The sequence below is a fragment of the Lissotriton helveticus genome, chromosome 3_1 (assembly GCF_964261635.1).
Source record: "Lissotriton helveticus chromosome 3_1, aLisHel1.1, whole genome shotgun sequence".
Taxonomy (NCBI): Eukaryota; Metazoa; Chordata; class Amphibia; order Caudata; family Salamandridae; genus Lissotriton; species Lissotriton helveticus.
The window spans coordinates 736102750-736127636 of record NC_136061.1 but is presented as its reverse complement, the minus strand read 5'-3'; the positions used below and the strand labels follow the sequence as shown (position 1 = coordinate 736127636).

Here is a 24887-nt window from a genome sequence, read left to right as displayed (position 1 = left end):
AATGGGGGCAAAACACCCGAGAGAACATACACACAGGACTTAGCCCAATTAATAACCAGACCCGAGTTAGCACCAAACGAAGTAAGAACGTCAAATAAGACATTTAAAGATTTACGCGGGGAAGTAAGATACAGAAGAATGTCATCCGCGTAAAGCGAGACGCGGTCTTCGAAATCCGGTGTCCAACGGATCCCTTTGAGTGAAGGTTCCCATCGAAGCCACGCAGCCAACGGTTCCAGAGCAAGCGCGAAAAGCAACGGAGACAAGGGGCACCCCTGACGGGTCCCCCTACCAAGACAGAAGGGGACAGAAACCCGACCGTTCACCACTACCTGTGCCAAGGGTTCGGCGTATAACAACTTCACCCAACCAATAAACTCAGGTCCTAAACCAAATTTCTCAAGAGCTGCCCAAAGATAGGGCCACTCTACCGTGTCAAAGGCCATTGAGGCGTCAAGCGAAGCCAAAATGGCCGGCTCCGTCAGAAGCCCCGCCCTCGCAACAGCTCCGTGGAGACGACGTAGGTTAAGAGCCGTGTTGCGATGCGGGATAAATCCGGATTGATCCGGATGAACCAAGCCACTAATGACCGTCAAGAGGCGGGTAGCCAGGAGCTTAGCCAGGACTTTAGGTTCAACATTCAACAGGGAAATGGGCCTGTAAGACGAACAAAGGTCCCGAGGCTTACCTTCTTTGGGGATAACAACTATCGTAGCCAGACGCTGATCATATGGGAGAATACCCCGTTCGCGGGATTCCAAAAACATGGTGCGAAGATAGGGCGCCACCCTGTCAGGACTTAGCTTGTACAATTCAATTGGCAATCCATTCGGGCCTAAAGCTTTGCCCGAACGGAGTGAGCGAATGGCCGTCGCTATCTCGTCCGTAGTAAAAGGGGACTCCAAAGAGACTCGGTCTAAATCGGAAACACTGGGCAGAGCTATATCACGCAACAAAAGGCGAGAGTCATCAACATCCCGTTCAGACAAAGGGGTATAAACCACACGAAAATAATCCGCAAAACATTCAACTATTCCAACCGGGTCTGTCACTCTCACACCGTTCGAAGTCTGAATCACAGGCACCACACGATTCGCCCTCTCCTTCTTATCCAACCATGCCAATAACTTACCCGCTTTGTCCCCCACATCATACAAACGACCCTGTTGCTCCCGAAACATCAGTTTAGCCGCATCTGTGACCAAAGACTTATAAGCAAATTGTTTCAGACCCAGGGCGTGGAGTTTATCAGATGTAACATCCGATTCTAGGTCAGCCTCTATCTCAGCAATCTCCCTCTCAAGGTCCACCACCTCCCGATTCCGCGCCTTTTTGGATTCAGTAATAAGGGAAAGGGCCTGCCCGCGAATCACCGTCTTAAAGGCTTCCCACAGGGATACCGCAGAGGAGACGGAACCCTTGTTGTCTAAAAAATAATTGTCCAAAGACTTAATCAAGAGATTGCCGGTCTCGGGGGAGGTGAGGTACCATGGGTTGATAGGAGCCACCCGGCCCGCCGCCTCCACCCCCACCTCAAAACAAAGCCAGAGCGGAGAATGATCAGAGATGCCCCGGGGGAGGTGTCTAATCTCACGAACCGCCGGCGACTGCGCCGCAGGCATCAGGAAATAATCCAGTCTAGACAGACTCCCATGGGCCCCAGAGTGGAAAGTGTATTGAAGCTGAGTAGGATGCATAAGCCTCCAGCAATCCACCAAGCCGAACGTATCCAGAAACCCACCCAGCCACTGTTGGGCCAAAGGGGTGTCCCTGGGGGGTGACGATCATGTAGACCGGAGAACACAGAATTAAAGTCACCTGCTATGAAGAGAGTACTATCAGGGAGGTTCAACAACACACGGCCCAAATCGGAAAAGGTAGAGGTCTGTAGACCGGGGGGCACATAAACGGCAAACAAGGAAAGGGTCCGACCCTCATAGCGACCCACGAGGACGGCATAACGCCCCCGATCATCAAGGATCACATCATCAATAGCTAGGGGGAGGGAAGCCCGAACAAGGATACCCACCCCCCTGGAACCCGTGGTAAACCCCGAATGTGCGGCGAGGCGATAGCCCCACCTATTCATTGCACGACATGTATTGCCCACTAAATGAGTCTCCTGTAGAAAAACAATATCTGGAGACAAACGTCGTAGACATCGCAACACCACACCCCGCTTAATACGATCCCCCAGACCATTAACATTCCACAAAATAAACCTCAACCCGCTACCCCCCATCCCACACAGCAACGCCGCAACCCCCCTCCAATGAGCATGACATCAAAAACATCATTAGCAAGATAGAATCGCCTTGAGGACACAACACACAAACATCAAACTTCCCCCCCCACCCACCCCCCAACAATAAAGGAAACACCCCCCACCCTGCACCCCTGCAAGAAGCTAAAAAGCCACCCCAATATGCAGTGTGCCTGTCGCCCAAGAACCCCCATTCTACAAAAAGACCCCGGAGGAGGAAAGGCTCTGGCCCACCCGCCACCCCAACAAGATAAATAACAAGGAAAACACACAGATAGTAGAGGCACTTAGGCATAGAATCCCAGAAGAAGTTACTTTACACGAGGACCCGGGCATAGACAAATAGTTCAGCTCTCTATACCACCCTCAGCACCACCCGGGTGGGCGGCGGACTCAGCCGCAGGAGGTCGGTCCGGCAGAGAGTCCAGCCAGTCATTCACAGAGTCAGGCCGATCAAAGAAAAAGGTTCGGTCACTGTACTCAACCCGCAGCCTGGTCGGAAAAAGCATAGCGTAGCGCAATCCCATGTCCCGGAGACGCTTCTTGACTCCACGGAAGCCCATACGCTGTTTCTGCACCTGTTGAGAAAAGTCCGGATAAAAGTTCACCGTGGCGTTCTCAAAGGCCACCGGGCCCTTCACACGTGATGCCTGCAGGATAGCGTCCCGATCCCTATAGTGGAAGAGTTTCGCAACAATAGGCCTCGGCGGGGCGCCTGGCTTACCCTGGCCTCCCGGAACACGATGGGCACGCTCCACTGCGAAGAATTTACTCAGCCCAGACGGAGAAAGGTAGTTCTGGATCAGGTCCTCGACCAGGAGATCAACAGAGTGCGGTTCTGGGTTCTCCGGAACGCCAACCACACGCACATTACAGCGACGTGCCCTGTTCTCAAAGTCCTCCAAGCGCCGGGTCATGAAATCGTTCACCCTACGGAGGTTGCCAATCTCCGTCTGTATCTCCGAGACGTCTGCCGTGAGGCTGGATGATTTGAGATCCAACGACTTCACCTTCTCATTGGTTTTAGATAGGTCGGCCCGAATCAAGTTCACATCAATGGCCACTGTGTCGATTTTGTGGGCCAAAGCTTCATATTGTTGGCCTATCGTTTCCTTCATGCCAGAAATGGCGCCCATGATGTCCTGCAAGGACGGTTCCGTTGATGCGTCCACAATGTGGTCAACCGCACTTGGGCCAGGCAGGGCGGCTCCGAGGGACCCCTTCGCATGGGTGTAGCGGTCCATAACGTTAGACTGGACCGGGCCCCCACGCAGGGGCGTCTTGGTCTTTCGTGTCTCTCGGTCCCCTCTGCCCGCCATGTTGGAAACCACGTCACCAGGAGACTCAATCGACCCGATGGAAATGGCCACAGGAAAGCAGGGCGTCGGGACCAAAAGGCAGCTGCAAGGGTACCACTAGGAGAGGACCAGCCTGAAAGGAGAATAAGCCAGCCAAAGGCCCGACAGCCGTCCAGTGCGCCGGACCCAGCCCAGGCCAGACTCTCCTGCCAGATGTCTCAGTCTGAGGCAGAATCGAAACCGAAACTTAAGAGGGGGACCCACAAGTCCAATCCCCCTGCCGCTGTTGTTCAACTCCGAGACGGCCAGAGAGCCTCACCCAGTCCCGGGCGCACTGCAAGGGCGGACCCCGAAAGTTCAAATCGCCGTATCTTCGGCGCCCCGGGTCCAAATCAAATTCCAAAAATCCCTGGAAGATCAGCCCAGCGTCCTCTACATAGATCCTCGTGAAGAATCAGGATATGTTCAGGATATCATGCCGGGAGTGGCGGGGGTCCGGAGAGCGCTGTGCTCACGCGGCCATCACGGATGCCCGCCAAGCTCCTCCTCCCAATTTCTCCCATTTAAAAAAAATGGTTATATGTTTGTATTATACATGTAACAGTGCCACATATGACAGGTATTCCAGTGACACAAGTACATATGACTTAGGCTCAAAGTCACCCATACACATTTATCCCATTCATACGCACACATGTTGATACATTCCCAAAGACAACACTCTCACTGACACACATGGCAGTCCTGTCAAAGGGTCCCTAGTTGTAATATTTTGTTCAAACCATAGTATCTGTTTTTATGGACATTAGACTTAGACAGTGGATCTGGGTGTGAGGGTGTCTAGTAACAATGCGTTTGTTGCTTAGCCTTGCATAGCTCATGATGATTTTCACTGATCAGAAGTAGCTCTCACTACAAAAGTGGTTGAAGACCCCTGCTCTGAAGACTGTCTTTCTCCGCACAATAACTTCAGCTCATCGTATGAGTGATATTCAGGCTCTTCCAGTCCAGCCTCTTTTTTCCCGATAAACTGGTGCTGAAGACTGTAGCAACCTTTCTGCCGAAGGTTGTGACTAATTTTCATATCGGGCAGTCCACTACTCTTGTGACATGCTTTGCTCCACATCGCCCCTCGGAGGAGGAAGAGAGACTCAATTGTTTTAACCCTAAAAGATTATTGAAATTTTACACCAATCGTACCAAAGACCATCCTGTGGATAAACAGCTCTTCTCTGGGCCAAGAAAGACATGGCAGTGCAGAAAAGAACCTCATCAAGATAGATATTCCTCTGTGTAAAGTTCTGCTAAGCATTGAATAGGAAGCAGCATCAAAAGATCTGAGGGCACTTTCCACCAGAGCCAACGCTGCTATCACTGCACGCGAGGTGCCCGTTCTGGATATCTGTCAGTCCACAACATGGGCATCAGTGCACAAGTTCATGAGAAACTACTGCCTTGCCAGCTAGGTTTAGCGGGAAGGGCATTTAGCCCATTCGGTCCTGCAGAACTTTTTGATCTGAACCATTCCACAGACCCTCCACCTTGGGAAGTACTGCTCTGATATCTGTTCACAAAATGAGGACGATGAGAAAGATCCATCAGAAGCACAAGTTACTCACGTTGTGTTACAGTCTTTCTGTTTGATATTCTATGTATCCACAGATTCCACACTGCCATCTCACCTCCTTGTTCTGTGGAAGGTTCTTTTTCTCCATTTGAAAAGGTCCCAAATTAAAGATCTGTTTTCTGGCACATCTGATTGATTGTTGAACTCTATATCCGAGGGTGCAGCCAGTGTCGGGAAATAAAATTGTGTCAGCTCTCAGAGATGGCCTTTATGAGGCTCTGACTATCACTTTTGTGGCGGAATAAGGCTGATACAGAGCAGCATGGTGCCTCTTAACGTTACATAGGGGCTATGCTGCAAAAATCTTCCAGATCCAGAATGGTTCCTGGTTATATTCTCAAGTTGAGGAATCTTGGGGTTGGATAGAACATACACCAGAAAGAGAGTTACTTGACGTAAGTAACTTGTTAATTTTGCTATGTGTTCGAATTGCTTTTTCTTAATGGAGATTCATAGTTTAGCTGTTCCTTGACAAAATGCATAGTTGAAGAACACTTGATGCGCAGCCAGATATGTAGAATACATAATATATGGATACAGGCACATTCCAATAGTTAAACACATAGTATGATGTTTTGTTTTGGTATATTTCTTCTAAAGTATACTTTCTAATTACCATTTGTTTTATAATTGTCTTTTTTCAGAACGATCTGATTGGTCAGAGTTTGTTTGACTACCTACATCCTAAAGATATTGCCAAAGTTAAGGAACAGTTATCTTCATCAGATACGGCACCACGGGAAAGACTAATCGATGCTAAAAGTACGTTTCATTTCATTATCTTTCAGAGTAAAATAATTACATACGGGTATTTTGGAGTATTTTTCATCTATTATTTAAAATATGTCACTGTTTGAATGTTTAGGTTTGCACAAACGCTATCTATGACGTATGCATTTTCAAATGTATTCTTGAAACAAATTTGTATTGTGGATTTACTTTGCAGGTTGTGCACTTTTTATACTCGATTTTGAGCATTTAAAGTCAGACAACTATTCGTGTCTAGTCTGTGATTTGGAAGTGGCATGTGCTCCTTGGTCTTTTCTGGCGTCACCGAGGTCGAGTGTAGGGTTCACCTGTGCCATGACGTTGCACTGTTTCTTTGATCTGTCTAACCATTGAGGAACACAGTCTGACAACTGGCCCATTTACCATTACAGTGCTATCGTTTGTTGGTGATAAAGCACGATAAGTTTCCATCAATGTGCCCAATTTTCCCGCCCATATTCCAAGGTGTTAAATCTAGACAAATTTTCTCATCAACAGGTTTAGCTGCAGACGTACTCACTGACGTACCGAGCATTGCTTGCAAATAGTGTAAACACTGACAATCGCTCTCGGAAGTATTCCAACCCATTGTGTTTTTTTGCCCACTGTGCCACCTCAGAATAAACCCAGCAACAAGCAAGTCAGCCTTGGTCCTGCTTCAGTAGCAATAGTCCCGCCTGAACTGTAAAGCCAGGTCCTCACTCAACCAGAATACAAGCAACCCAAGACTTCTGGATTGGGCCTAACCTGGCAGTTGTTATGAAAATCCTGGGAAGAGCAAAGGATATCTCTCTGCAGAATGTTTGTCAATACCAGCCTTGAATACTTTGAGAAATTGGGTTGTTAGTTGAAATGGGGGGTGGTGGAGTGACCTCTGTTCAACAAACATCCACAATCCCTGTCGGGTTGAACCACAGAAGTCACTAAATTAACATTTGCTTTACCCGTGGTAGCTTGGCACAAAAGCAGGCAGTCTTAACTTAGAGGCAATATGTAAAGTATTTATACAGCACACAAACAGTAACACAGTGAAAATACAACACAAGAAAAATCCCACACCAATATAGAAAAATAGAGTACATTTGAATTAATTATTTAACACCAAATGACAAAAATTCAATCAGTGGAACAGGAGTTATGAATTTTTAAAATGTAACTCCAGAACTAGCACCTAAAAGTTTAAAGCCCTTACTGCAAACATTTGGTTGCGCGAGACCAGGTCAAGGTAAAAAAATATGTCCAGCAGTGATGGAGCATGAGTCGTATACAAGAAGTGGATTGGTCCCGGTCAGCACTTACCTTCGAATTTAGAGGAAATTTCAAAGAAAAGTGTTCTGAGAAGGGTAAAGCATCATCATCGGGGAGCCGCTGGATGAAGTCTTGGTGAAGATTTCTATGTTCGGACTTAGTCTCATTTTTGGAAGTTGAAAATTTCCACCGGGTGGAAGCTGGGGGCTGTAGCCGGCAAGAGTTCCATGAGGCTGGGTACCCCTTTGGCAAAGGACCACTGAAAGGATTTGTTTCTGCAGAGAAAAATGTACTGGGAGCTACTGCAAAGTCAAGCCAACTGGCGATGAAACTGTGGCAGATAAACAAGCAGGTTGGCCCCATCACCGTTTTTAACCAAAAATGACCCCAGTTTGGGATTTTGGCTATCTGGGCACCTTGAACACCACAACTAAGGGTCTAGGAATGGAGGGGGCCACTTGGTTGGAGCCTTTTCTATGCCTGAGGCTCTGATCAGGAAGCCAGTCATCTAGCTCCTAGAGTCACTCTGGTAGTCCTCTATTTAAATGATGAAACAGGGCTCAAGCAGCAGGGAAGGCCTCTGAGGATTCAAGACAGCACAGCAGTTCTTTCAGGTACAGCAAAGCAGTCTTGTGGATTACACATTAGGCCACAGAAGCAGGCAGTGCACTGAGAGTCTTTCCGTAGGTCTAGAAAGGGAACTGAAGACTGGGTATGAGGGCCCTATTTTTATTTTCATAACAAAAGAGAGAGAGAGGGAAAATAATTACAGGCACTATGTGAGGCCCTATTTTTATACCTTTTGCCTTCTTTGAAGTAGGAGAAGTTTCAAGGGAATTTCCTTTGAAGTGCTTGACATTTTCTGCTTCCCCTGCCCTGGCTCCAAGCTGGCTGGATGAACAATGCAGGGATGACAAGCCCTTTGGGTGAAGGCAGAACTCAGCCTAATCAGTTGCAAGTGGGGTTGTGCCCAGCTCCACCCCACCCACATCCTTCCAGTTGATGGCCCAATCAGGCATCCCTAATCCCTCTATTTGGTGGCTGCCTGGAAGGGATAAACAAAGTCCAACTGCCCAGTCATGTAACCTAGGAAAGGCTACAGGCGCCAAATGGTTAGGGCAGAAAAAGGCAGACTTTCTGAAAGTTGCATTTTCAAAACTGTAACTTAAAATCTGACTGTCCCATTAAAGAGGATTTTTAATTACAACTTTTAAGGCACTAAACATGAAATTGTTTCCTGCCTCCAATCAACAGTTAGCATTTAGTAAATGGAATAAGGCAGCCCAATGTTATCCTATGGGAGAGTTAGGCTTCACAGTTGTTGGAAAACAAATGTAAGACTTTTCTTTTCACTACTAGGACATGTAAAACTTTAAAGTACATGTCCAACCTTTTAATTACAATGCACCTTATCCTATAGGCTATTTAGGGCCTACCTTATGGGTGTCTTATATGCAATTAAAGGGTGAGGTTTAGGGTTTTCCAGGGGGGTTGTATTGCCAAGTTGAATTGGCAGCTCAAAACTCCATTAAGGCTGCAATGGCAGGCTTGGGACATGGTTTAAGTAGCTATTTAAGTGGGTGGCACAATCAGTGCTGCAGGCCCATTAGTACCATTTAACTTACAGGCCCTGGGTATAAGGCATATCACTTTACCAGGGACCTATTAAGTGATGAATTATGCCAATCAGATGGAAGCCACTTTTACCATGTTTTAGGGAGTAAGCAACATTAGCCCTGGGTAGCAGTGATAAAGTGTGCAGTCCTAAATCTAACAAAAACGAATTCAGCAAAAATAGGAGGGTTGAAGGCAAAACATTTGGGCCTGCAGAGAGGTCCAAGTCCAACAAATACACTTTCTGTTTATTGTGAAAAGACCAGACCTTGTTATAAATAATGTAAAATGAAATAATTAGCATATGTATTCTGTTTCTCATATAAATACACTACATATTATAAATCACATGAATAAATATTCAAGAATAATTTATGCACTGTCAACCTATAATGAAGCAAAATGTTATCTTGTCACTAAATGAAACTTGTTTGTAAATGAAAAATGAGCTCCGGAATACATGAAAATATGAAATGCATTAGGGGCACTTAAGCAGAAAACACCAAGTGCACATTACCATGCTACCTTTGTATTGCTTGGAGAATGCAAGTGTTATTGCTTGCGCCTCTTATCTCAACAAGATGGAACAAGGGCTTGTTTCCAGTTCTCTCATAAAGCATCAGTTGCTGTTGCTATGCACAACTCAAAGAAATTCAAACATCTTGACATCTTTAGCATTGGGGAAAAGCTCGCCATTACCAAGGATGATCTTTATTATTATTAACTTCCAATGCTGTATTCAAGTCTTTTAAAAAGATTGATTTAAAAGAGTGTCCTCTGTGGAGTTGATTTTGTTTGTGACCCTTATTTCATCCTTATCTGGAAATCTGTAGACATGGCTATGCCCTCTAGTTGGCCAAAGTTAAAGTTCCAACTTTAAACGTTCTGTTTGATTAGAAAGTTTTACTATTATTTTATGCAGGGCTCAAATAAAATGCTGCCTTTAATACACAATCACTATTGTATTTGTTTTCATTTTCTGAAAAGTAGATTTGACTGTGTGTGCATTCAACGCAGTCAAGAACATTCTTCAATTGATGGACCCTAGTTTCTTTTGTCAACCGATCATCAAACTGCTGAAGCTTGTCCGTTCTCCTAATAAACACATTTAAATATGGGATTAATATGCTCCCAAATGGACAATATTCCACACTGTGATTTAAAAAGTCACAGTACTTATTATACAAATATACATCATATTACAGAGACTTACATCAACGTGTCACATGGTGACCAACATCAAACTTGAATAAAAAGCAGGCATATTGACAGTTTCTCTTTTTGGGTTTTCTAAGATATGTAATACTAGCTTTTCAGTATTGTTACAACAATAATGGGTGAAGCTAAAGTTACAAGTCATTACAGCTTCTCTGTGTACAGGAATAGAACAGGCTGTGTCACTTTCTCCACAACTTTTACTTGGGAAGGTCAGACAACTCTGGTCGTTAAGAATGCACTGAGTATTGTGCCCCGTACTGTTGCTCTTCTGCACAATAGTATGGCCTCTTGCACCAGCTCCAACATCTTCTAGGACTTGATAGATTGCTGAAATTAACTGGCATGAGCAGAATCATAGAAATTCAGGGTAAGCTTGCAAAGCAGACGGTGCTAGGCTAGCAAATGTGTGAATTGTTATGGTTTCCCTCATCATCATAGTCCTTTGTGCATCTTCTGGTGATCCTTACAGCAGGATTAGGAATAAAGTCCAAAGACCTTGATGATCAAGCTGCCCTTTCTTAGTCGAGTGTTTACCTACGTAGTGCCCTGAGGCCACAGGTACAGGGCACAATTCACAAAGGTAAACTTAGACCTGAAGTCTAATTTTAGACCTGAAGTCTATGTTTACATTTGTGAATCAGGCCATTGGTCTTCACGTCTAAACTTAGACTTCATGCCTAAATTTAACTTTGTGAATTGGGCCCACCGTGTTAGATTTCATCGTGTTTCGCAAATAAGACCACTTTCCCAGCCATGCCATTCATCACGCTCTGTGACACACATTCATCACCTTTGGGATGCATCTCTGTTTTTTTAACTGTTGACAACCAATATTTTTATAGTGTTGAAAAGAACAAATTAATAGATACTCTTCCACTCCTCACAGAGATGTTTAGATGACTGACAATCTGCTTGAAACAAGAGCGCTTTTCACCTTGAAAGGCAATGAGCAGAGATGGCTAGTGGTATAAATGGAATTATGAAGGCAGTTGCCCTCTATAGTGGAATAACAACCATTTTAAAGAGTTTGCAGAAAAAAGCAGATTCATTTTCTACAAAGGACTTGCAAAATGATCACGTTCTCTTGAACTTTTTTTAACCGAATAGTGCCAAGAACTGAGCCATACTTTCAAAACGTAACAAGCCATAGAAGCTTAATTTAACTTTTAGGTGTTTGAACTGTGATTTTAAGGGTTTTATGATACTTTAGTGGTTGTAGAAGAAAATGTATATGGTTCCTCTGAGGACAATTTCCAAATGAGACTGTATCTATATAGTATTTCTATAGCACTTACCTACTGAAAAGGCAGCAGAGCTCTGTACATTGTTAAAGACAAGCATAAAGTCAACTAGTTATAGAAGTCTAAATTGGGTTGCAGTCTTTGGTTTTCTGGGAATGAGTTCCTTGATATCCAGGGTGAATCCAAGTGACTTGTCATTCGGTGAAAGTTGGGGGTTTGAAGCCACCAAGGTTCATATAATTGAGTCAGGTCTGTACTCTGTCTTGTTTGTTTTTGACAAATACCAGGAATTCTTTCTTGGTTGAGTTGAGCTTCAGGTCCCGTCTGGGCAACAATGTTTGGATGAAATGCATGCAGTGTTTGAGGCAACGGATGCCTGAAGCAGAGGAGACTTTCAAGGAGAGTTGTGCATGATTGGTATATTGGTGAATCTGGATGCTGTTATCTGTGAGTAACAGCAAGGTGTTGGATGGAATGCTGGAATAAGTCTCAGCCATTGGCAATTGCTCTGGCATTCCAGCTCTTTGTTTTTCACCCACTATGCCACACTACACAGAGGTCTGCCTTACTGAAATCAGTACGGACTCTGCTCCTCATGCAAACAGTCTGTTATGAACTGTAAGTCTTGGCCCTCTCCAGAAAAGACCACAAGCAATTCCAGACCAGTTAAACCCAACTAAGCGATCATCAGTTGGTTGCAGCTTGAGTCCAGTGATCACGGGATCCATGTCTGGGCATACCTGTAAATTTAAGTCTACAACTGTCTGTGGGAAGAGCACCTAGCAGCCCCATATAATGGTTAAAGATCACAGGAGACTGTATGGAACCCTGGGGAACTCCACAGGTGTTACGGGTATTTTGGGACCTGAAGCTGCCCATGTGAACAACCCTGGGTCAATTGGAAAGGTAGGAGGAGAAGCAGTGAAGGGTATTGCAGATGAACCATATTTAAAACTCCAGTGTGCAGATGAGGGTGGAATGGTCCACTATGTCAAAGGCAGCTGAGAGGCCCAGCAATATCAAGACGTAGGGGTCAACTTCATCTGGGGTTAAGAGGGCATTGTCTACAATGTGTAAATTACAAGTCTCCATGTGGGCGCATGATCTGAAGCCAGCCTGGTAGACGTGCACACATCACCCTCCAACAGCTTCAGCCTAAACTACATTCTATTAACTCTTCGGAGAAGTCAAGTCATTAATTCTTTATTTGGCCATACAAGCACATTAGTTAAGAAACACATATATTACTTAAAATCAAGATAAATACATGATTTCCTTAAAAGAGCGATTAGTATAAATTTGTCTCCATTTTAGCAAGAAAAGTAACGATCTAAAACCATTTGTGCGAACTGCTAAATGATACTGGACAGAAATAGAATATTGTAGTGTCACATAAGGATAAACATATAGAGGCAGAAAGCACAGTGCATTAACAAAAAAAAAAATGTATCGGGTTCAATCCTTTACAATAAAATATCACAGTGCAATGTGAGGAGCTAAAGATTGATGTTCACAGTCTCAATGAGTAGCCCTCTATTCCTTGAAAAGTTTTTTCCTGAGTCTGAGGGCTTCCGAAAGAAAACTTACAACCCTGAAGCAAAACATGGGAGAGGGTAACATTTGCAAGTACAACAACGCTGGCCATACTTGTGCCAATTGATTGTTTTTAACCAGCAGAATAATACATTTTTGACTCAAAGTACAATAAAAAAATCACAAAAAAATATAAAGCGCATGGTGACTTGCTCAGAAAAGCTATCACAAGGACAGGGCTTTAAAACTCTGCTTTGAAAATCTTTTAGGGACAGCTAAAACCAATGTACAACATTAATTCTAAACCTAGTCAGTAGAAAACGATGGTGAAGATTATTGACTAGTGTCAAATATGGCTCCCCCTGTGAGCTTGTTCTCAACATCATGTATTGTCTCACTGTGGTTTTAACAAGTTCCATATCTTCCCTTTCCCCAGACAACCTGTCCAAGAACATAATTTTGATGTCCCTCTAGTCACTGGGGCATACAGGTCTTGGGTGGCTGAACAGATTCAGTCAACCTATCCTGTATAACTGTCCCGCAACGTATCCTAGCCACGGGATGTGTAGAGCCCCCTCAAGAGCAATACAATCCTCTAATACATGTTGATTCGGGGTGGGGACAGAGCTTGACCAGATTCTCAACCAGCACATTGTAGGCGCCACTACAATGAGGTCAGATATGTAGCCCACTCCACGCTCTTCATGAGTCATAAAGGCGGGGCTGCTAGAAAGAACAGCGAGAAGTCTTCGCAAAAATTTATTCTCAACCACCTGCAATCAATTCTCTTCCATCTGTGTAACCCCACACGTCACACCCAAAGGTAGCCATGAGAATCAATTTTTTCATAAAAAGACCTTTAGTAGGGCAGGCACAGGTTTGGCCTCTAGTCTCTTGACAAAGTCAATGGTAGCACCGACAGCCCTCACCAGGATGTTCTTTTTAAGGACTCTTTGATTAACCCATGATAATCTATCGTCGAACAACACCCCAGATAGGGGAAAGTAGATACTTTAGTGAGTTCTTCCCCCTAACAGGAAAGCTTTGCGCGGTGGCCTTCCGCGGCCAATCGTCATTGAATGGGATTTGCTAAAATTTGTAGAAAGAGCTAGAGAATCCATAAAACTCAGAAAAGCGTTTACATGGTTTTGAAGTCCCACAGTGGTCCTTTCTAATATCACTACCCCGTCTGCATATAGATAGGCAGGAGTTAGTTTGGCGCCCGCACTAGTGATGTGCCTACGAGCTGCTGACAGTACGTGCCCTAGCTTATTACTATAAATGGTGAAAAACAGCGGGCCAAAATGCATCCCTGCCTTACTCCTTTCTTGACCTCCAGAAAGCCTACCATTCTAATTGTACTGCACTGTGCAGAAAAGCCACCAGGTCAGCGTCCATGCCCAAATCCAAGAGGATAGGCCAGAGTTTGGATCTGTTAACCTGGTCTAACGCCGAGGTTAGATCCCTAAGAGCCATGTGCAGGCATCCTGTCTTAGCTATAGTGTATTTCCCTACAGTCAAGTGCACATTAATGCATTGGTCCAGTGTCCCTCTACCATGTCTATAACCATATTGAAGCTCTGAGATGATAATATTATCGACCCAGGAGGTGAGGCTCTCCAGAACAACCTTTCCCATAATCTTAGCAGCCGACTCTAAAAGGTAAATGGGGTGATAACATGCTGGATCATCCATCGCCCCTTTTTTAAAAATTGGTAATATGACTGCCTCGGATCAGGAAGGGGAAAACCACAGATGCAGGCTGCATTAAAAAACTGTGTCAGGATCTTAGTCCAGGTGGAAGGGTTAGTTTTATAAAGGTCTGGAGGAACCCCTTACAGGCCCGTCGCTTTCCCCCTGGCTCGATCCAAAATGGCTTTATGTACCTCTTCAACAGTGAAAGACAATGTGGAGATATCAGTTCCTGGTTCTCACAGGTCCTCACTGTTATCGATATTGATACTTTTAAAATGTTGGACCCATCTCTCGGGAGGTATGGCGCAATCCACTTTTGAGTTAGCTGAACCTGAAAAGAAAAGTCTGTTTACAACTTTCCATAATGTGGAGCTGTTAACTAGAATGCTGGCCTGCCTTGGGGCCTCCCATGCCTGTTCCCTAATAATCTTTTTTCTCTGCTGAATTGCACATTTGTATCCTTTTCTACATGCACTAATCTTGTCCGCATCACTGGATTTCTGCTTAAGGGCCACCATTAAATACCTATGTGTCTTGGAACAGTTACAATCGAACCAGCTTAATTCTTCATTGTATTTGGTCCTGCCAGAAAAGGTCAAGTTATCCACAATGTGTGTAGTTAATTTATTAAAGGCGTCTAATACAGAGCTATCCTGCGTTCCGCTGTAGAGACATTTTACAACCTCACCTACATTTCCCCATAAAAATGATCTAGAAAGGCCTCTAGTATCACCTTGTCCCACTTCAGTATATGGGCTTGATCTCTTATACTAACATAAATATTCAAAACACTCTTGTCCTCACCCCCGGATGTATCTAGATTCCAGGCCAGTTCCAGTGTTTTGGGAGTATGATCGCTACAACTGTTCCAAGTGGTTCTCAAGGTATTAACTACAGGGACCAAGGGAATGGATATCATAAGGAAATCAATGGGCAATCAATCAATCAGGCGTTTATTAAGCGTGACTACTCACCCGTAAGGGTCTCAAGGCGCAGGGGGGTTGCAGGCTCCAGTACATCAAGGGGGGGGGGGGGTCGAAGAGCCAGGTCTTGAGGTCTCTTACAAAGATGGGAAGCGATGCTGTCTGTCTGAGGTGGAGCGGAAGGATGTTCCAGGCCTTGCTGTGAGGAAGGAGAAGGAGCTGCCTTCTGATCTGTTTTTTCTGGTGCGTGGGACCATGGCGTAGGAGAGCTGGACTGATAGTAGGGTCCTTTAGGGGTGCGTGGAATTTGAGTCGGCTGTTCAGGTATGCTGGTCCGGTGTCATGGAGGGCCTTGTGTGCGTGGGTGAGCATCTTGAAGGTGACTCTAGCCTCGATGGGGAGCCAGTGCAGTGTGCGCAGGTGTCTGGAGATGTGGCAGTGTTTTGGCAGGTTGAGGACCAGTCATGTGGCGGCGTTCTGGATGTTCTGTAGCTTGCGGGTGAGGTTTTTGTTTATTCCGGTGAAGAGTGCATTGCCGTAGTCTAGTCTGCTGGTGACCAGGGTGTGAGTGAAGGTCTTTCTGTGTTCAAGGAGGATCCATTTGAAGGTCTTGCGTTAGAGGCGGAGGGTGTGGAAGCAGGATGACGAGACTGAGTTGATCTGGCGGTCAATTTTGAGCTCGGAGTCCAGGATGATTCCCAAGTTGCGTGCGTGGTCCGTGGGGGTGGGCGGGGGGCCACCAGGTGTCGTTCCAGGCATTGGGGTTTGGGCTCATGATGATTACTTCCGCCTTGTTGGTGTTTAGTTGTAGGCAGCTGTTTTTCATCCATTTGGCGACGGCTTTTATGCCCTCTCGAAAGTTGTGTCTGGCAGCGTTGGGTTCGTTGGATAGGGAGAGTATAGGTTGGGTGACGTCTGCGTATGACACAATGTTGAGTCCATAGGTTTTGACGATGTGGGCGAGCGGAGCTATGTAGATGTTGAAGAGTGTCGTGCTGAGGGAGGACCCCTGAGGGACTCCGCAGGTGGTTGGTATAGGGCCAGAGAGGAAAGGGGGGAGTCTGACCCGCTGCTTTCTGCCGGAGAGGAAGGAGCTGATCCAGTCAAGGGCCTTGTCCTGGATCCCTACGTCGTGAAGTCTGCGAATTAGTGTGCAGTCGGGACTGTGTCGAATGCCGCTGAGAGGTCGAGGATGATGAGGGCTATTGTTTCGCCTCTGTCCAGTAGCGTGCAGATGTCGTCTGTTGCAGCGAGGAGGGCGGTTTCCATACTGTGGTTTTCCCAGAAGCCGGATTAGGAGAAGTTGAGGACGTTGTGCTCTTGGATGAATGTGGCGAGTTGGCAGTTGATGGCTTTTTCGATGACTTTCGCAGGGAACGGGAGCAGGGACATGGGTCTGTAGTTTTTCAGGTCAGTGGGGTCCGCTGAGGGTTTCTTCAGGATGGGGTTGACCTCGGCATGTTTCCAGTCGTCGGGGAACGCGGCGGTCGCCAGGGAGCGGTTAATGGTGTGGCAGAGAATGGGAAGCGATTGTATTGGCGGCTCTGTTGAAGAAGTGGTGGGGGCAGGGGTTCGTGGGGGCCCCGGAGTGGATTGACTTCATTGTCTTCAGTGTGTTTTCAGTGGTGAGGGCTGTTCAGCTATCAATCGTTGGCTTCAGGGTGTCGGGGGAGTTTGGTGGGGGTTCCGTGTGTTGGTTGTCTTCGTCGAAGTTGTCGTAGATGCTCTTGATTTTGTGATGAAAGAAGGTGCTGAGTTTATTGCAGAGGTCTTGTGAGGGAAGGATGTCAGTTGACTCGCTGGTGGGTTGGGCGAACGCCTTGATGATGTTGAAAAGTTCTTTGCTGTTGTGTGCCTGTGTGGAGATTTTGTCTTCTATCGCTTTTTTTCCTTGTTTTTCTGATTAGTTGGTGGTGGGCGTTGGTAGCGGCTCTGAAGTTGTTGTGGGATTCAGTGGATTTGGTGTTCCTCTAGGCTTTTTTGAGGCGGTGGCAGGTGCGTCTGGACTCTCGAAGCTCGGTGGTGAACCATCTGGCTTTCTTGGCGTGGGTGTAGTTGATTTTCTTGAGAGGGGCTATGGTGTTGGCGCTGTCGGAGATCCATCTGTGCAGGGTCCGGGCTGCTGTGTTGGGTTCGTCGTTTTCCGCGATGGGGATTCTGGTCCAGTTTCTTCGTGGGAGCAGGTGCTGGTGTCTGTGGGTGGTGGGTGTTCTGAAGGTGAAATGGATGCATCAGTGGTCAGTCCATGGGAGTTCGCTGGTGTGGCCAAAGGTGATGGAGTTTCCTGTTGTGAAGAGGGAGTCAAGGGTGTGTCCTGAGTGCGTGGGTTCAGTTACGATTTGGCGGAGTCCTATGTTGTGGAGGTTGTCCAGGAGGGATGTGGTGTTGGGGTTCAGTTGGTTGTTCATGTGGAAGTTGAGGTCCCCCAGCAGGGTGTAGTTGACGGATGGGATGGCATGTGGGAAGATGATGTCCGTGATGGAGTTGGTGAATGGTCCGCAAGTTCCGGGGGGTCGGTAGATGAGGGTTCCTCGGAGGGTGGTGATGGCGTTGGTCTGTATCTTGAAGTGTAGATGTTCCATCTTGTCTGTGGGCTCGTCGGGGAGTGTGCTCAGGCGGAAGGAGGATTTGTGGATGATGGCGATTCCTCCTCCCGGTCGGGTGTGGCGGTCCTTTCTGGAGATCTTTTACCCTTGGGGGATGGCCATGGCGATGTACGGTCCTGAGGTGGTGTTGGTCTAGGTTTCGGTGAAGAACACTACATCCGGGGTGGTGCTGTCGAGGAGGTCCCAGATTTCAGTGGCGTGTTTGTGGAGGGATCGGACGTTGAGGAGGATGCATTGCAGGGTCTTCGGTTCTGTGGTGTTCTTGAATTTGGGTTGTGCTAAGTCTGTGTTCCTGGCGGTGCTGTAGGATTGTCGACAGCGGTGGCAGCTGAAGGGTCCGTGTGTGTCTGCCGGCAAGGCTAGCTTACAGTTGTTTTTGCGGCCTGGGTTGAGTTTGTGGAGTGCTGTCGGGCTGTAGCATTAGTGGTGCGGAGGTCAAGGGTTCCTGGCGCTGGTCGGGGTCGAGTCTGATAGAGGAACAACCTCTACCAGAAAAAGAAGGGACCATGTCATCCATCTCTCTCTGTTCCAAACAGTGCAGGTTGTTGGGTTCCAGGAACCTCTCCAATTAATGACCTTGGACAGTGTGCTCAAAATGGGAGGCCAGAGGTTTTGCATCTAAATGGCCTTTTGCTAAAGTGCAGTTAAGCTGACATAGATGCATATTAAAATCACCCAAAATGATGACATAAAAGTATGAGGACCTCGACTCTCCTTAATTTTCCCAAAAAAACTCCAGTGTGGCAATATGTTCAGTGTCTGAGGTTCAAAAGAAAGAGTTCTAAAATTCACTACCAACGGGCAGGATGATTTGTAAAGACCAGCTCAACTGTCTCAGCTCAAAATGTTAGGTGAAACGAATTTCATCATACTGGCGAAACATGGAATTTTAAGTGAGACCAAAACAAGAAGGCCTCCCTTGGCGTGATCTGCTGGAGAAGGGGATGCAACCTTAAAAAATGAGGAAAATCCATCCATCAAAAAGGATTCACCAGTGTCACTGGTTTCCTGCAACTCGTCTATAAGAAAGTGCCCAAGGGTTCTCAGACAGTTTACATTTTCCGTTTTGGACCTGAAACCCATGATATTCCATGTCATAACACTTATAAAGGAAGGAGTTGAGTGGGTAGTGGTCATCTGGTGAAGTAGGATGGGCATTTTTTCTGCTGAACTCATAAACCTGGAGCTCAACCGCCCATCCTGTTGTAACACTTGTCAATCACATACCTCTAGTCTTATCAGTGGTGCAAACCTGTTGGCAAGTGGGATGTCTGTCCTAGCAATTATGCATTCTTGAGAGCCTCGGAGCAGACCAAGCGCTGATGTCTGGGAGGAAAGAATGGGTGGGATAAAAATATCTAAGGGGGGCAGTCCTAACCATTGTGCTACTACCTTGAGAAAAATTACTGAACCAGAGCTTTTGTGTATTTAGATGCCTCAGATTAACCACAAAACAATCCCCCTCAATACATTTCTTCACCTTAAAACTCACCCAACCCGGGGCGTGGCTACGCGGGCGAAGATGGTGGACGCAGCTTGTTAGAGCTCCCACCGGCCCGTTCTTTATCCGCTTAATTATCCTGGCTTCCGGACCCGTTTAGTCACCCACACCGCCGGTGAGAAGTGCGGAGGGCAGGAGGTGTCGTCCGGTGTGCCCTTCGGTGCTCCCGGATCACTGGCAGAGCCGAAAACAGCGGCAGCAGTCTGCGGCCTAGTCCCCGAGGGAAAGCCTGGACCTCGAGTTTGGCGCTCCCCGGCCGGGGGGTCTTCGCGCCGGCCCGCTGACATCCGCTTCCTCGGGGCTGCCGGACTCTCCTAACTGGCGGAGCGAGGAGCTGCTGGAAGGACCCCCCAGTTGTGGTGGGTGCTTGTTCTGGCGTCTGGAGGCGGCTGGAGAGCGACGCGGCCTACATCGGGGCCGAGAGACCGGGACCTCGATTTTCGGGGCCTCCAACAACATCAGCAGGGGCAGTGCGGAGGCGGCGAGGCCGGCTGGAGCAACCGCCGGGGCGATCCTGAGACGACCGGTGGGGGTGTCTGGCTGGACGATACCCTGGTTGGGCCTGAGAGCCGCCGGTGAGTGCCCGAGACAGCTGGTTGACGGAGCGGGGGGGCTCCCAGACCGACTACAGGTGGTGGCTAGCGGTGTGGACGGGAGTGGCCCCACGGGACCCCCCGCTAGTGTCAGGAGTGCCGGTGGAGCAAGGCGGAGCAGAGACTGAGCCCGGCCAATACACTGCAGTGCACGTATTCTCTCCAGATGATCTAGTGGAGCGCGGGTAATGATAAGAAGAGAGCCCCCTCCTCCCCCCTGGCCCTTCATATCCCCCCTGGTGGTGGACGGTGCTTGAAGACTTGTGGGCCAAGTGTCCGCCCTGCGGTGAGTGCGTGCCTGTGGTCCGGGGTGCGGAGGAGGGCCCAGAGGCTGGTCGCAGCTGCTTGGATAACTGTCGGACCTTGGGGTGCTGTGGCCATGACCAGAGGAGGGGGCGGCAGTGGATCCGCTAAGCAAGGGACCCTGGATAAATTTACCGGGACGAGTGGGGCTTCGGGCGCCTCGGGCGGGGGCCATGGCTCGGGCCCTGACAACGCGGCTCTGATGGCGGCAATTACCCAGTCCAGAGACATGCTGGACGCCAAGATCGGGGCGGTTGGCGCAGATGTGACCCTCCTGCGTCAGGATTTGAGGAACGCCGTGGTGCGCATTACTGAAGCCGAATCCCGAATATCGTCGTGACCCTGAAGCGGAAAATGGCGGCGATGGAAAACGTTCAGCGAGGCCTTGCGCTCCGCATGGAGGACGCGGAAGGGCGGGCGCGCAGAAACAACCTGCGTTTCGTGGGCTTCCCGGAGGGCTGCGAGAAGGGCAACATGGAGCAATTCTTGTCCCACTGGTTGGAGTCCTGGCTTCCCTCTGAGGTGCTGTCACGATGTTTTGTGATTGAGCGGGCGCACAGGGCCCTGACGCAGAAACCGCCGGCAGGGGAGCGGCCCAGACCGGTGATCGCGAAGATACTGAACTTCCACGACAGGGACACTATCCTACGGGAAGCACGGTCCAAAGACTCGCTTTTATTTGAAAATCAGAAGATAATGATCTTCCCCGATTATACCAGGATTGTGCAACAACAGCGCCACTCGTTTATCGCAGCCAAGGCAAAGCTGCGAGGCCTGAAGATCCAGTACTCTCTTCTTTATCCGGCCCGCCTGCGGGTAATATTCCAGTCACGAACTCACTTCTTTGACACTCCGGAGGACGTCTTTAAGTGGACGGATGAGACAGTAAGGGTCCGGCCGCACGACCAGCCGGGACTGGACCCGGGCCACTCGAGGGGCCCGTCACCGGAGCGTGGGGATCCCGTCGTCAAGGGCAGAAGAAATAGAAGGTAACGGTCACGTAAACGCTCCCCTTCACGGGGTGGGAGGCGGGATGGCGCGCCTGCGGACTCAGACCACTCTGGCAAGGATGGTGGTACCTCAGGGGACTGACTCAACGTGTGCTGATTACAAACTCCCGCTGGGAGAAGGGGCTTTTCCAGGTCTGTTTGGACAGCGGTTTGATGTCAGAACTGTGTCATTGCTGCCTGCAGGATATTCTAACAGTTGTGTGGCGGTGTGGGGGGTAGGGAGGGTTCGGTTAGCCCTGCTATAGGGGCTTTGCCTCCTACTTAAGTGGGAGATGTCGGGGAGGGGAGTCGATTAGTTGGGTGGGTAGTTGGGACAGTTAGGGAAGAGACCTATGGGGATCCATTGGAGTAGGTGGCCGCTGACCTCCCGTTGGGGGTTGGGGCGCGCCTGCGCCGCGACAGGTACTTCAATGTTGTTGAGGTATGGGGGAGGGGGGTGGTTGGGATGCGGGATGTTGAGTTGGGGTTGGGTCTGGGGGATGGGGGAGGGGGGATGCACAATGTTTGGGTCCACAGGGGTAACTTGTTCACACACGATGGTTCGCCAGGTTCGATTCTTGTCATTTGAGCAGGTGTGCTCTCCTATGCCCGGGCGGCTGCGCCCAGACGCTTTTCATGGCGGCTAGAGGTCGTAATTTGGAGCCCCCTAGGGCTGCGTTGAAAGTTGTAAGTTGGAATGTAAGGGGCATGCTCGACAAAATAAAGCGTGGGGCTGTGCTACGCCAGGGGAAGCGGGAGAAAGCGGATGTCCTCTTACTACAGGAAACCCATCTGCTAGGTACAAAGGCGCTGAGTCTGCAACGCTATGGGTATCACCAGGTGTTCCACGCAGGGTTTGTCCGGGGGTCCCGGGGGGTGGCGATCTTGGTCCATCGTAGAGTTGTTTATACCCATTCCTCGCAATGGATTGACGCCCAAGGGAGGTATGTCTTTATTGAGGGAATGATCGGTGAGGAACAAGTGGTGTTTGGTAGTGTGTATGCTCCCCCCCCCATTGCAATGGTCTCTAGTGGAGAAGCTGTTTATGGTCTGGGCTGAGGTGCCGGACGTACTGTCGGTGATTGGCGGAGACTGGAATGATGTAATGGATGGCTCTATGGATCGCTTTAGGCCTGATGGCGGACCGCTGGTGGTTGCACCTACGAAACTGAGTGATATGGTCGGTGGTATGGGATGGATGGATGCCTGGCGCTGCCAACACCCGCACAGTAGAGAATTCACATACGTGTCGGCTGTACATCGCTCATTCTCGTGGCTGGATTATCTGTTTGTCCCGCGCGCCGTCATAGGAAGGGTGGCGTTGACTGCTATTCTGCCCAGGGGGCTTTCGGACCACTCCCCGATTACGGTTGACATCCTTCTTGACCGGCGGCGCCAGCCGTTTAGATGGCGCCTATCCACCTGGCATTTACAACGGGAGGATTATCAATCCCACATGCGCGAAGTCATAGCTCACTACTGGGAGGAAAATGTGGGTCCCGACATGGATGCGGTGACCCTGTGGGAAGCTATGAAGCCAACGCTCAGAGGCGTGGACATAGCCTGGTGCGCGAGGACCCGTAAAACTCAGAAGGAAGACTTGGAAAAGGCAGAGGGTCGCATCCGCACTCTCGAGGCGCTGTCTGTGGAAACGGGGGCAGAGGAGGATACGCGACGGCTCCTGCAGGCGCAGAATGATGCAGCCTCTATGTTACTTGAGGAGTCGCGTAATATATGGCTAGCCACGCAGAGTAGAATATACCAGTGGGGGGATAAATCCAGCTCTATGCTGTACAGGCTATGCCAGGGGCGCTCCAGGCGCACACAATGCCTGCACTGATGGATGACGCCGGGACCCCTATCACCGACCCTGGGGCCGTGGCTGCCAGTTTCGCGCGTTACTATGAGGCGCAGTACGCCCCCAGGGATTCCCTTTTGGCGGCGGAGGTGGACAAATTTCTGGCGGATCTCCCGCCGCGGGGGGTCTCCGATGAGGAGCGGGTAGATCTGGAGCTCCCTCTGTCCGCGGAAGAACTGGGTAAGGCATTGGGCGAGCTAAATGCCGGAAAGGCCCCTGGGCCGAACGGTTTCCCGTGCGAGTTTGTAAGGAAATACCACCTCCAGTTGGGGCCGCACTTCCAGAAGGCGTTGGACGAGGCAAGGGAGCGAGGTCGGATGCCGCAGGATTGGAGACACGCCGAGATAGTGGTGTTTTGTAAGCCGGGGAGGCCGCCGGATAGACACGACTCTTATCGCCCCATCTCTCTGCTGAATATAGAGGCGAAGATCCTGGCGAAGGCACTGGCCAATCGTCTCCTGCCTCTCATTACCACTCTGGTCCACCCGGACCAGGCTGGTTTCATGCCCCACAGGGCCACCAGGCACAACATTAGGCGGGCCCAAGTTGCTCTAGAAATGATGAACGCCACTGGCTCCCAGGGGGCGCTCCTCTTAGCCGACATAGATAGGGCCTTTGATTCCTTGAGCTGGGCATACTTGCAGGCGCTCCTGCCTCGCTTGAACCTTGGACCTCACTTCCTTTCGTATGTGCGACTACTATATACGGATCTGACAGCGTCTGTGCGGGTGGCGGGCGCAATTTCCGACGCGTTCGCCATCGGAAGGGGCACCCGGCAGGGCTGCCCGCTCTCGCCGTACTTATTTGCTCTCGCAATGGAACCCCTTGCGGCTTGGGTGAGAATCGATGCGCAGATGAGAGGCTTCGAGTGGGAAGCGGGACCGTCGGACCGCATCGCGTTATACGCGGATGATGTCCTGTTCTTTCTTACGGACCTCGACAGATCGGGCCCCAGAGTCTTGGAAATCATGAGAGTGTTTGGAGAGGTGTCGGGGCTACATCTCAATGTGAGGAAGTCCGTTCTGTGGACCCTGGGCGGAGGGAGGGCTCCCGGTGCCTGGGCCTCGGCTCTACAAATAGCGACGGGAGGCCTTAAATACCTAGGGGTGTTCCTGACCGACATCCCTGGGATGTCATGGGAGCGTAATATCGTTCCGGTCTGGGACCGAGTCCGATCGGACATGAAGACGTGGTCCCGTATGCCCTTGAATCTCTATGGCCGCTCGGCCATCTTCAAGATGGTCGCCCTCCCGCGCTTACTTTATCAACTTCAGAATCACCCATATCCTATTTCGCCACAGTGGTTCCGCCAGGTCAACTCGGCCCTGGGTCGCTTCCTCTGGGCTGGAGGAGCGGTGCGTGTGGCCCTGCGAACCTGCTTCTTGTCCACGTACTGCGGTGGCCTGGCGTCGTCGGACATTCTATCCTATTATCAGGCATCCCATCTCCTGATACTTAATGAATGGTGGTATGGGGATCGAGGCGACCCGACGTATGCCTTGGAGAGATACTTAATGGAACCCGACACCCTACACACGCTCCTCTACTCCGCCGGGAAAAGGAAGAAGCTTCCGGTAGTTACGCAGACTGTCTTTCAGGTCTGGCGTCG

General features: G+C 49.0%; 1 protein-coding gene across 3 annotated transcripts in view; it reads left to right on the top strand.

Annotated features, from left to right (window-relative positions):
* BMAL1 (basic helix-loop-helix ARNT like 1) overlaps positions 1–24887 on the top strand; it is a 659821-nt gene that overhangs the window by 447758 nt on the left and 187176 nt on the right. For all 3 annotated transcript variants that reach the window (XM_078680912.1, XM_078680911.1, XM_078680910.1), the window contains one exon: positions 5833–5950. In XM_078680912.1, coding sequence (XP_078537038.1) covers positions 5833–5950 — 118 coding nt within the window. The remainder of the gene's footprint in view (positions 1–5832; positions 5951–24887) is intronic.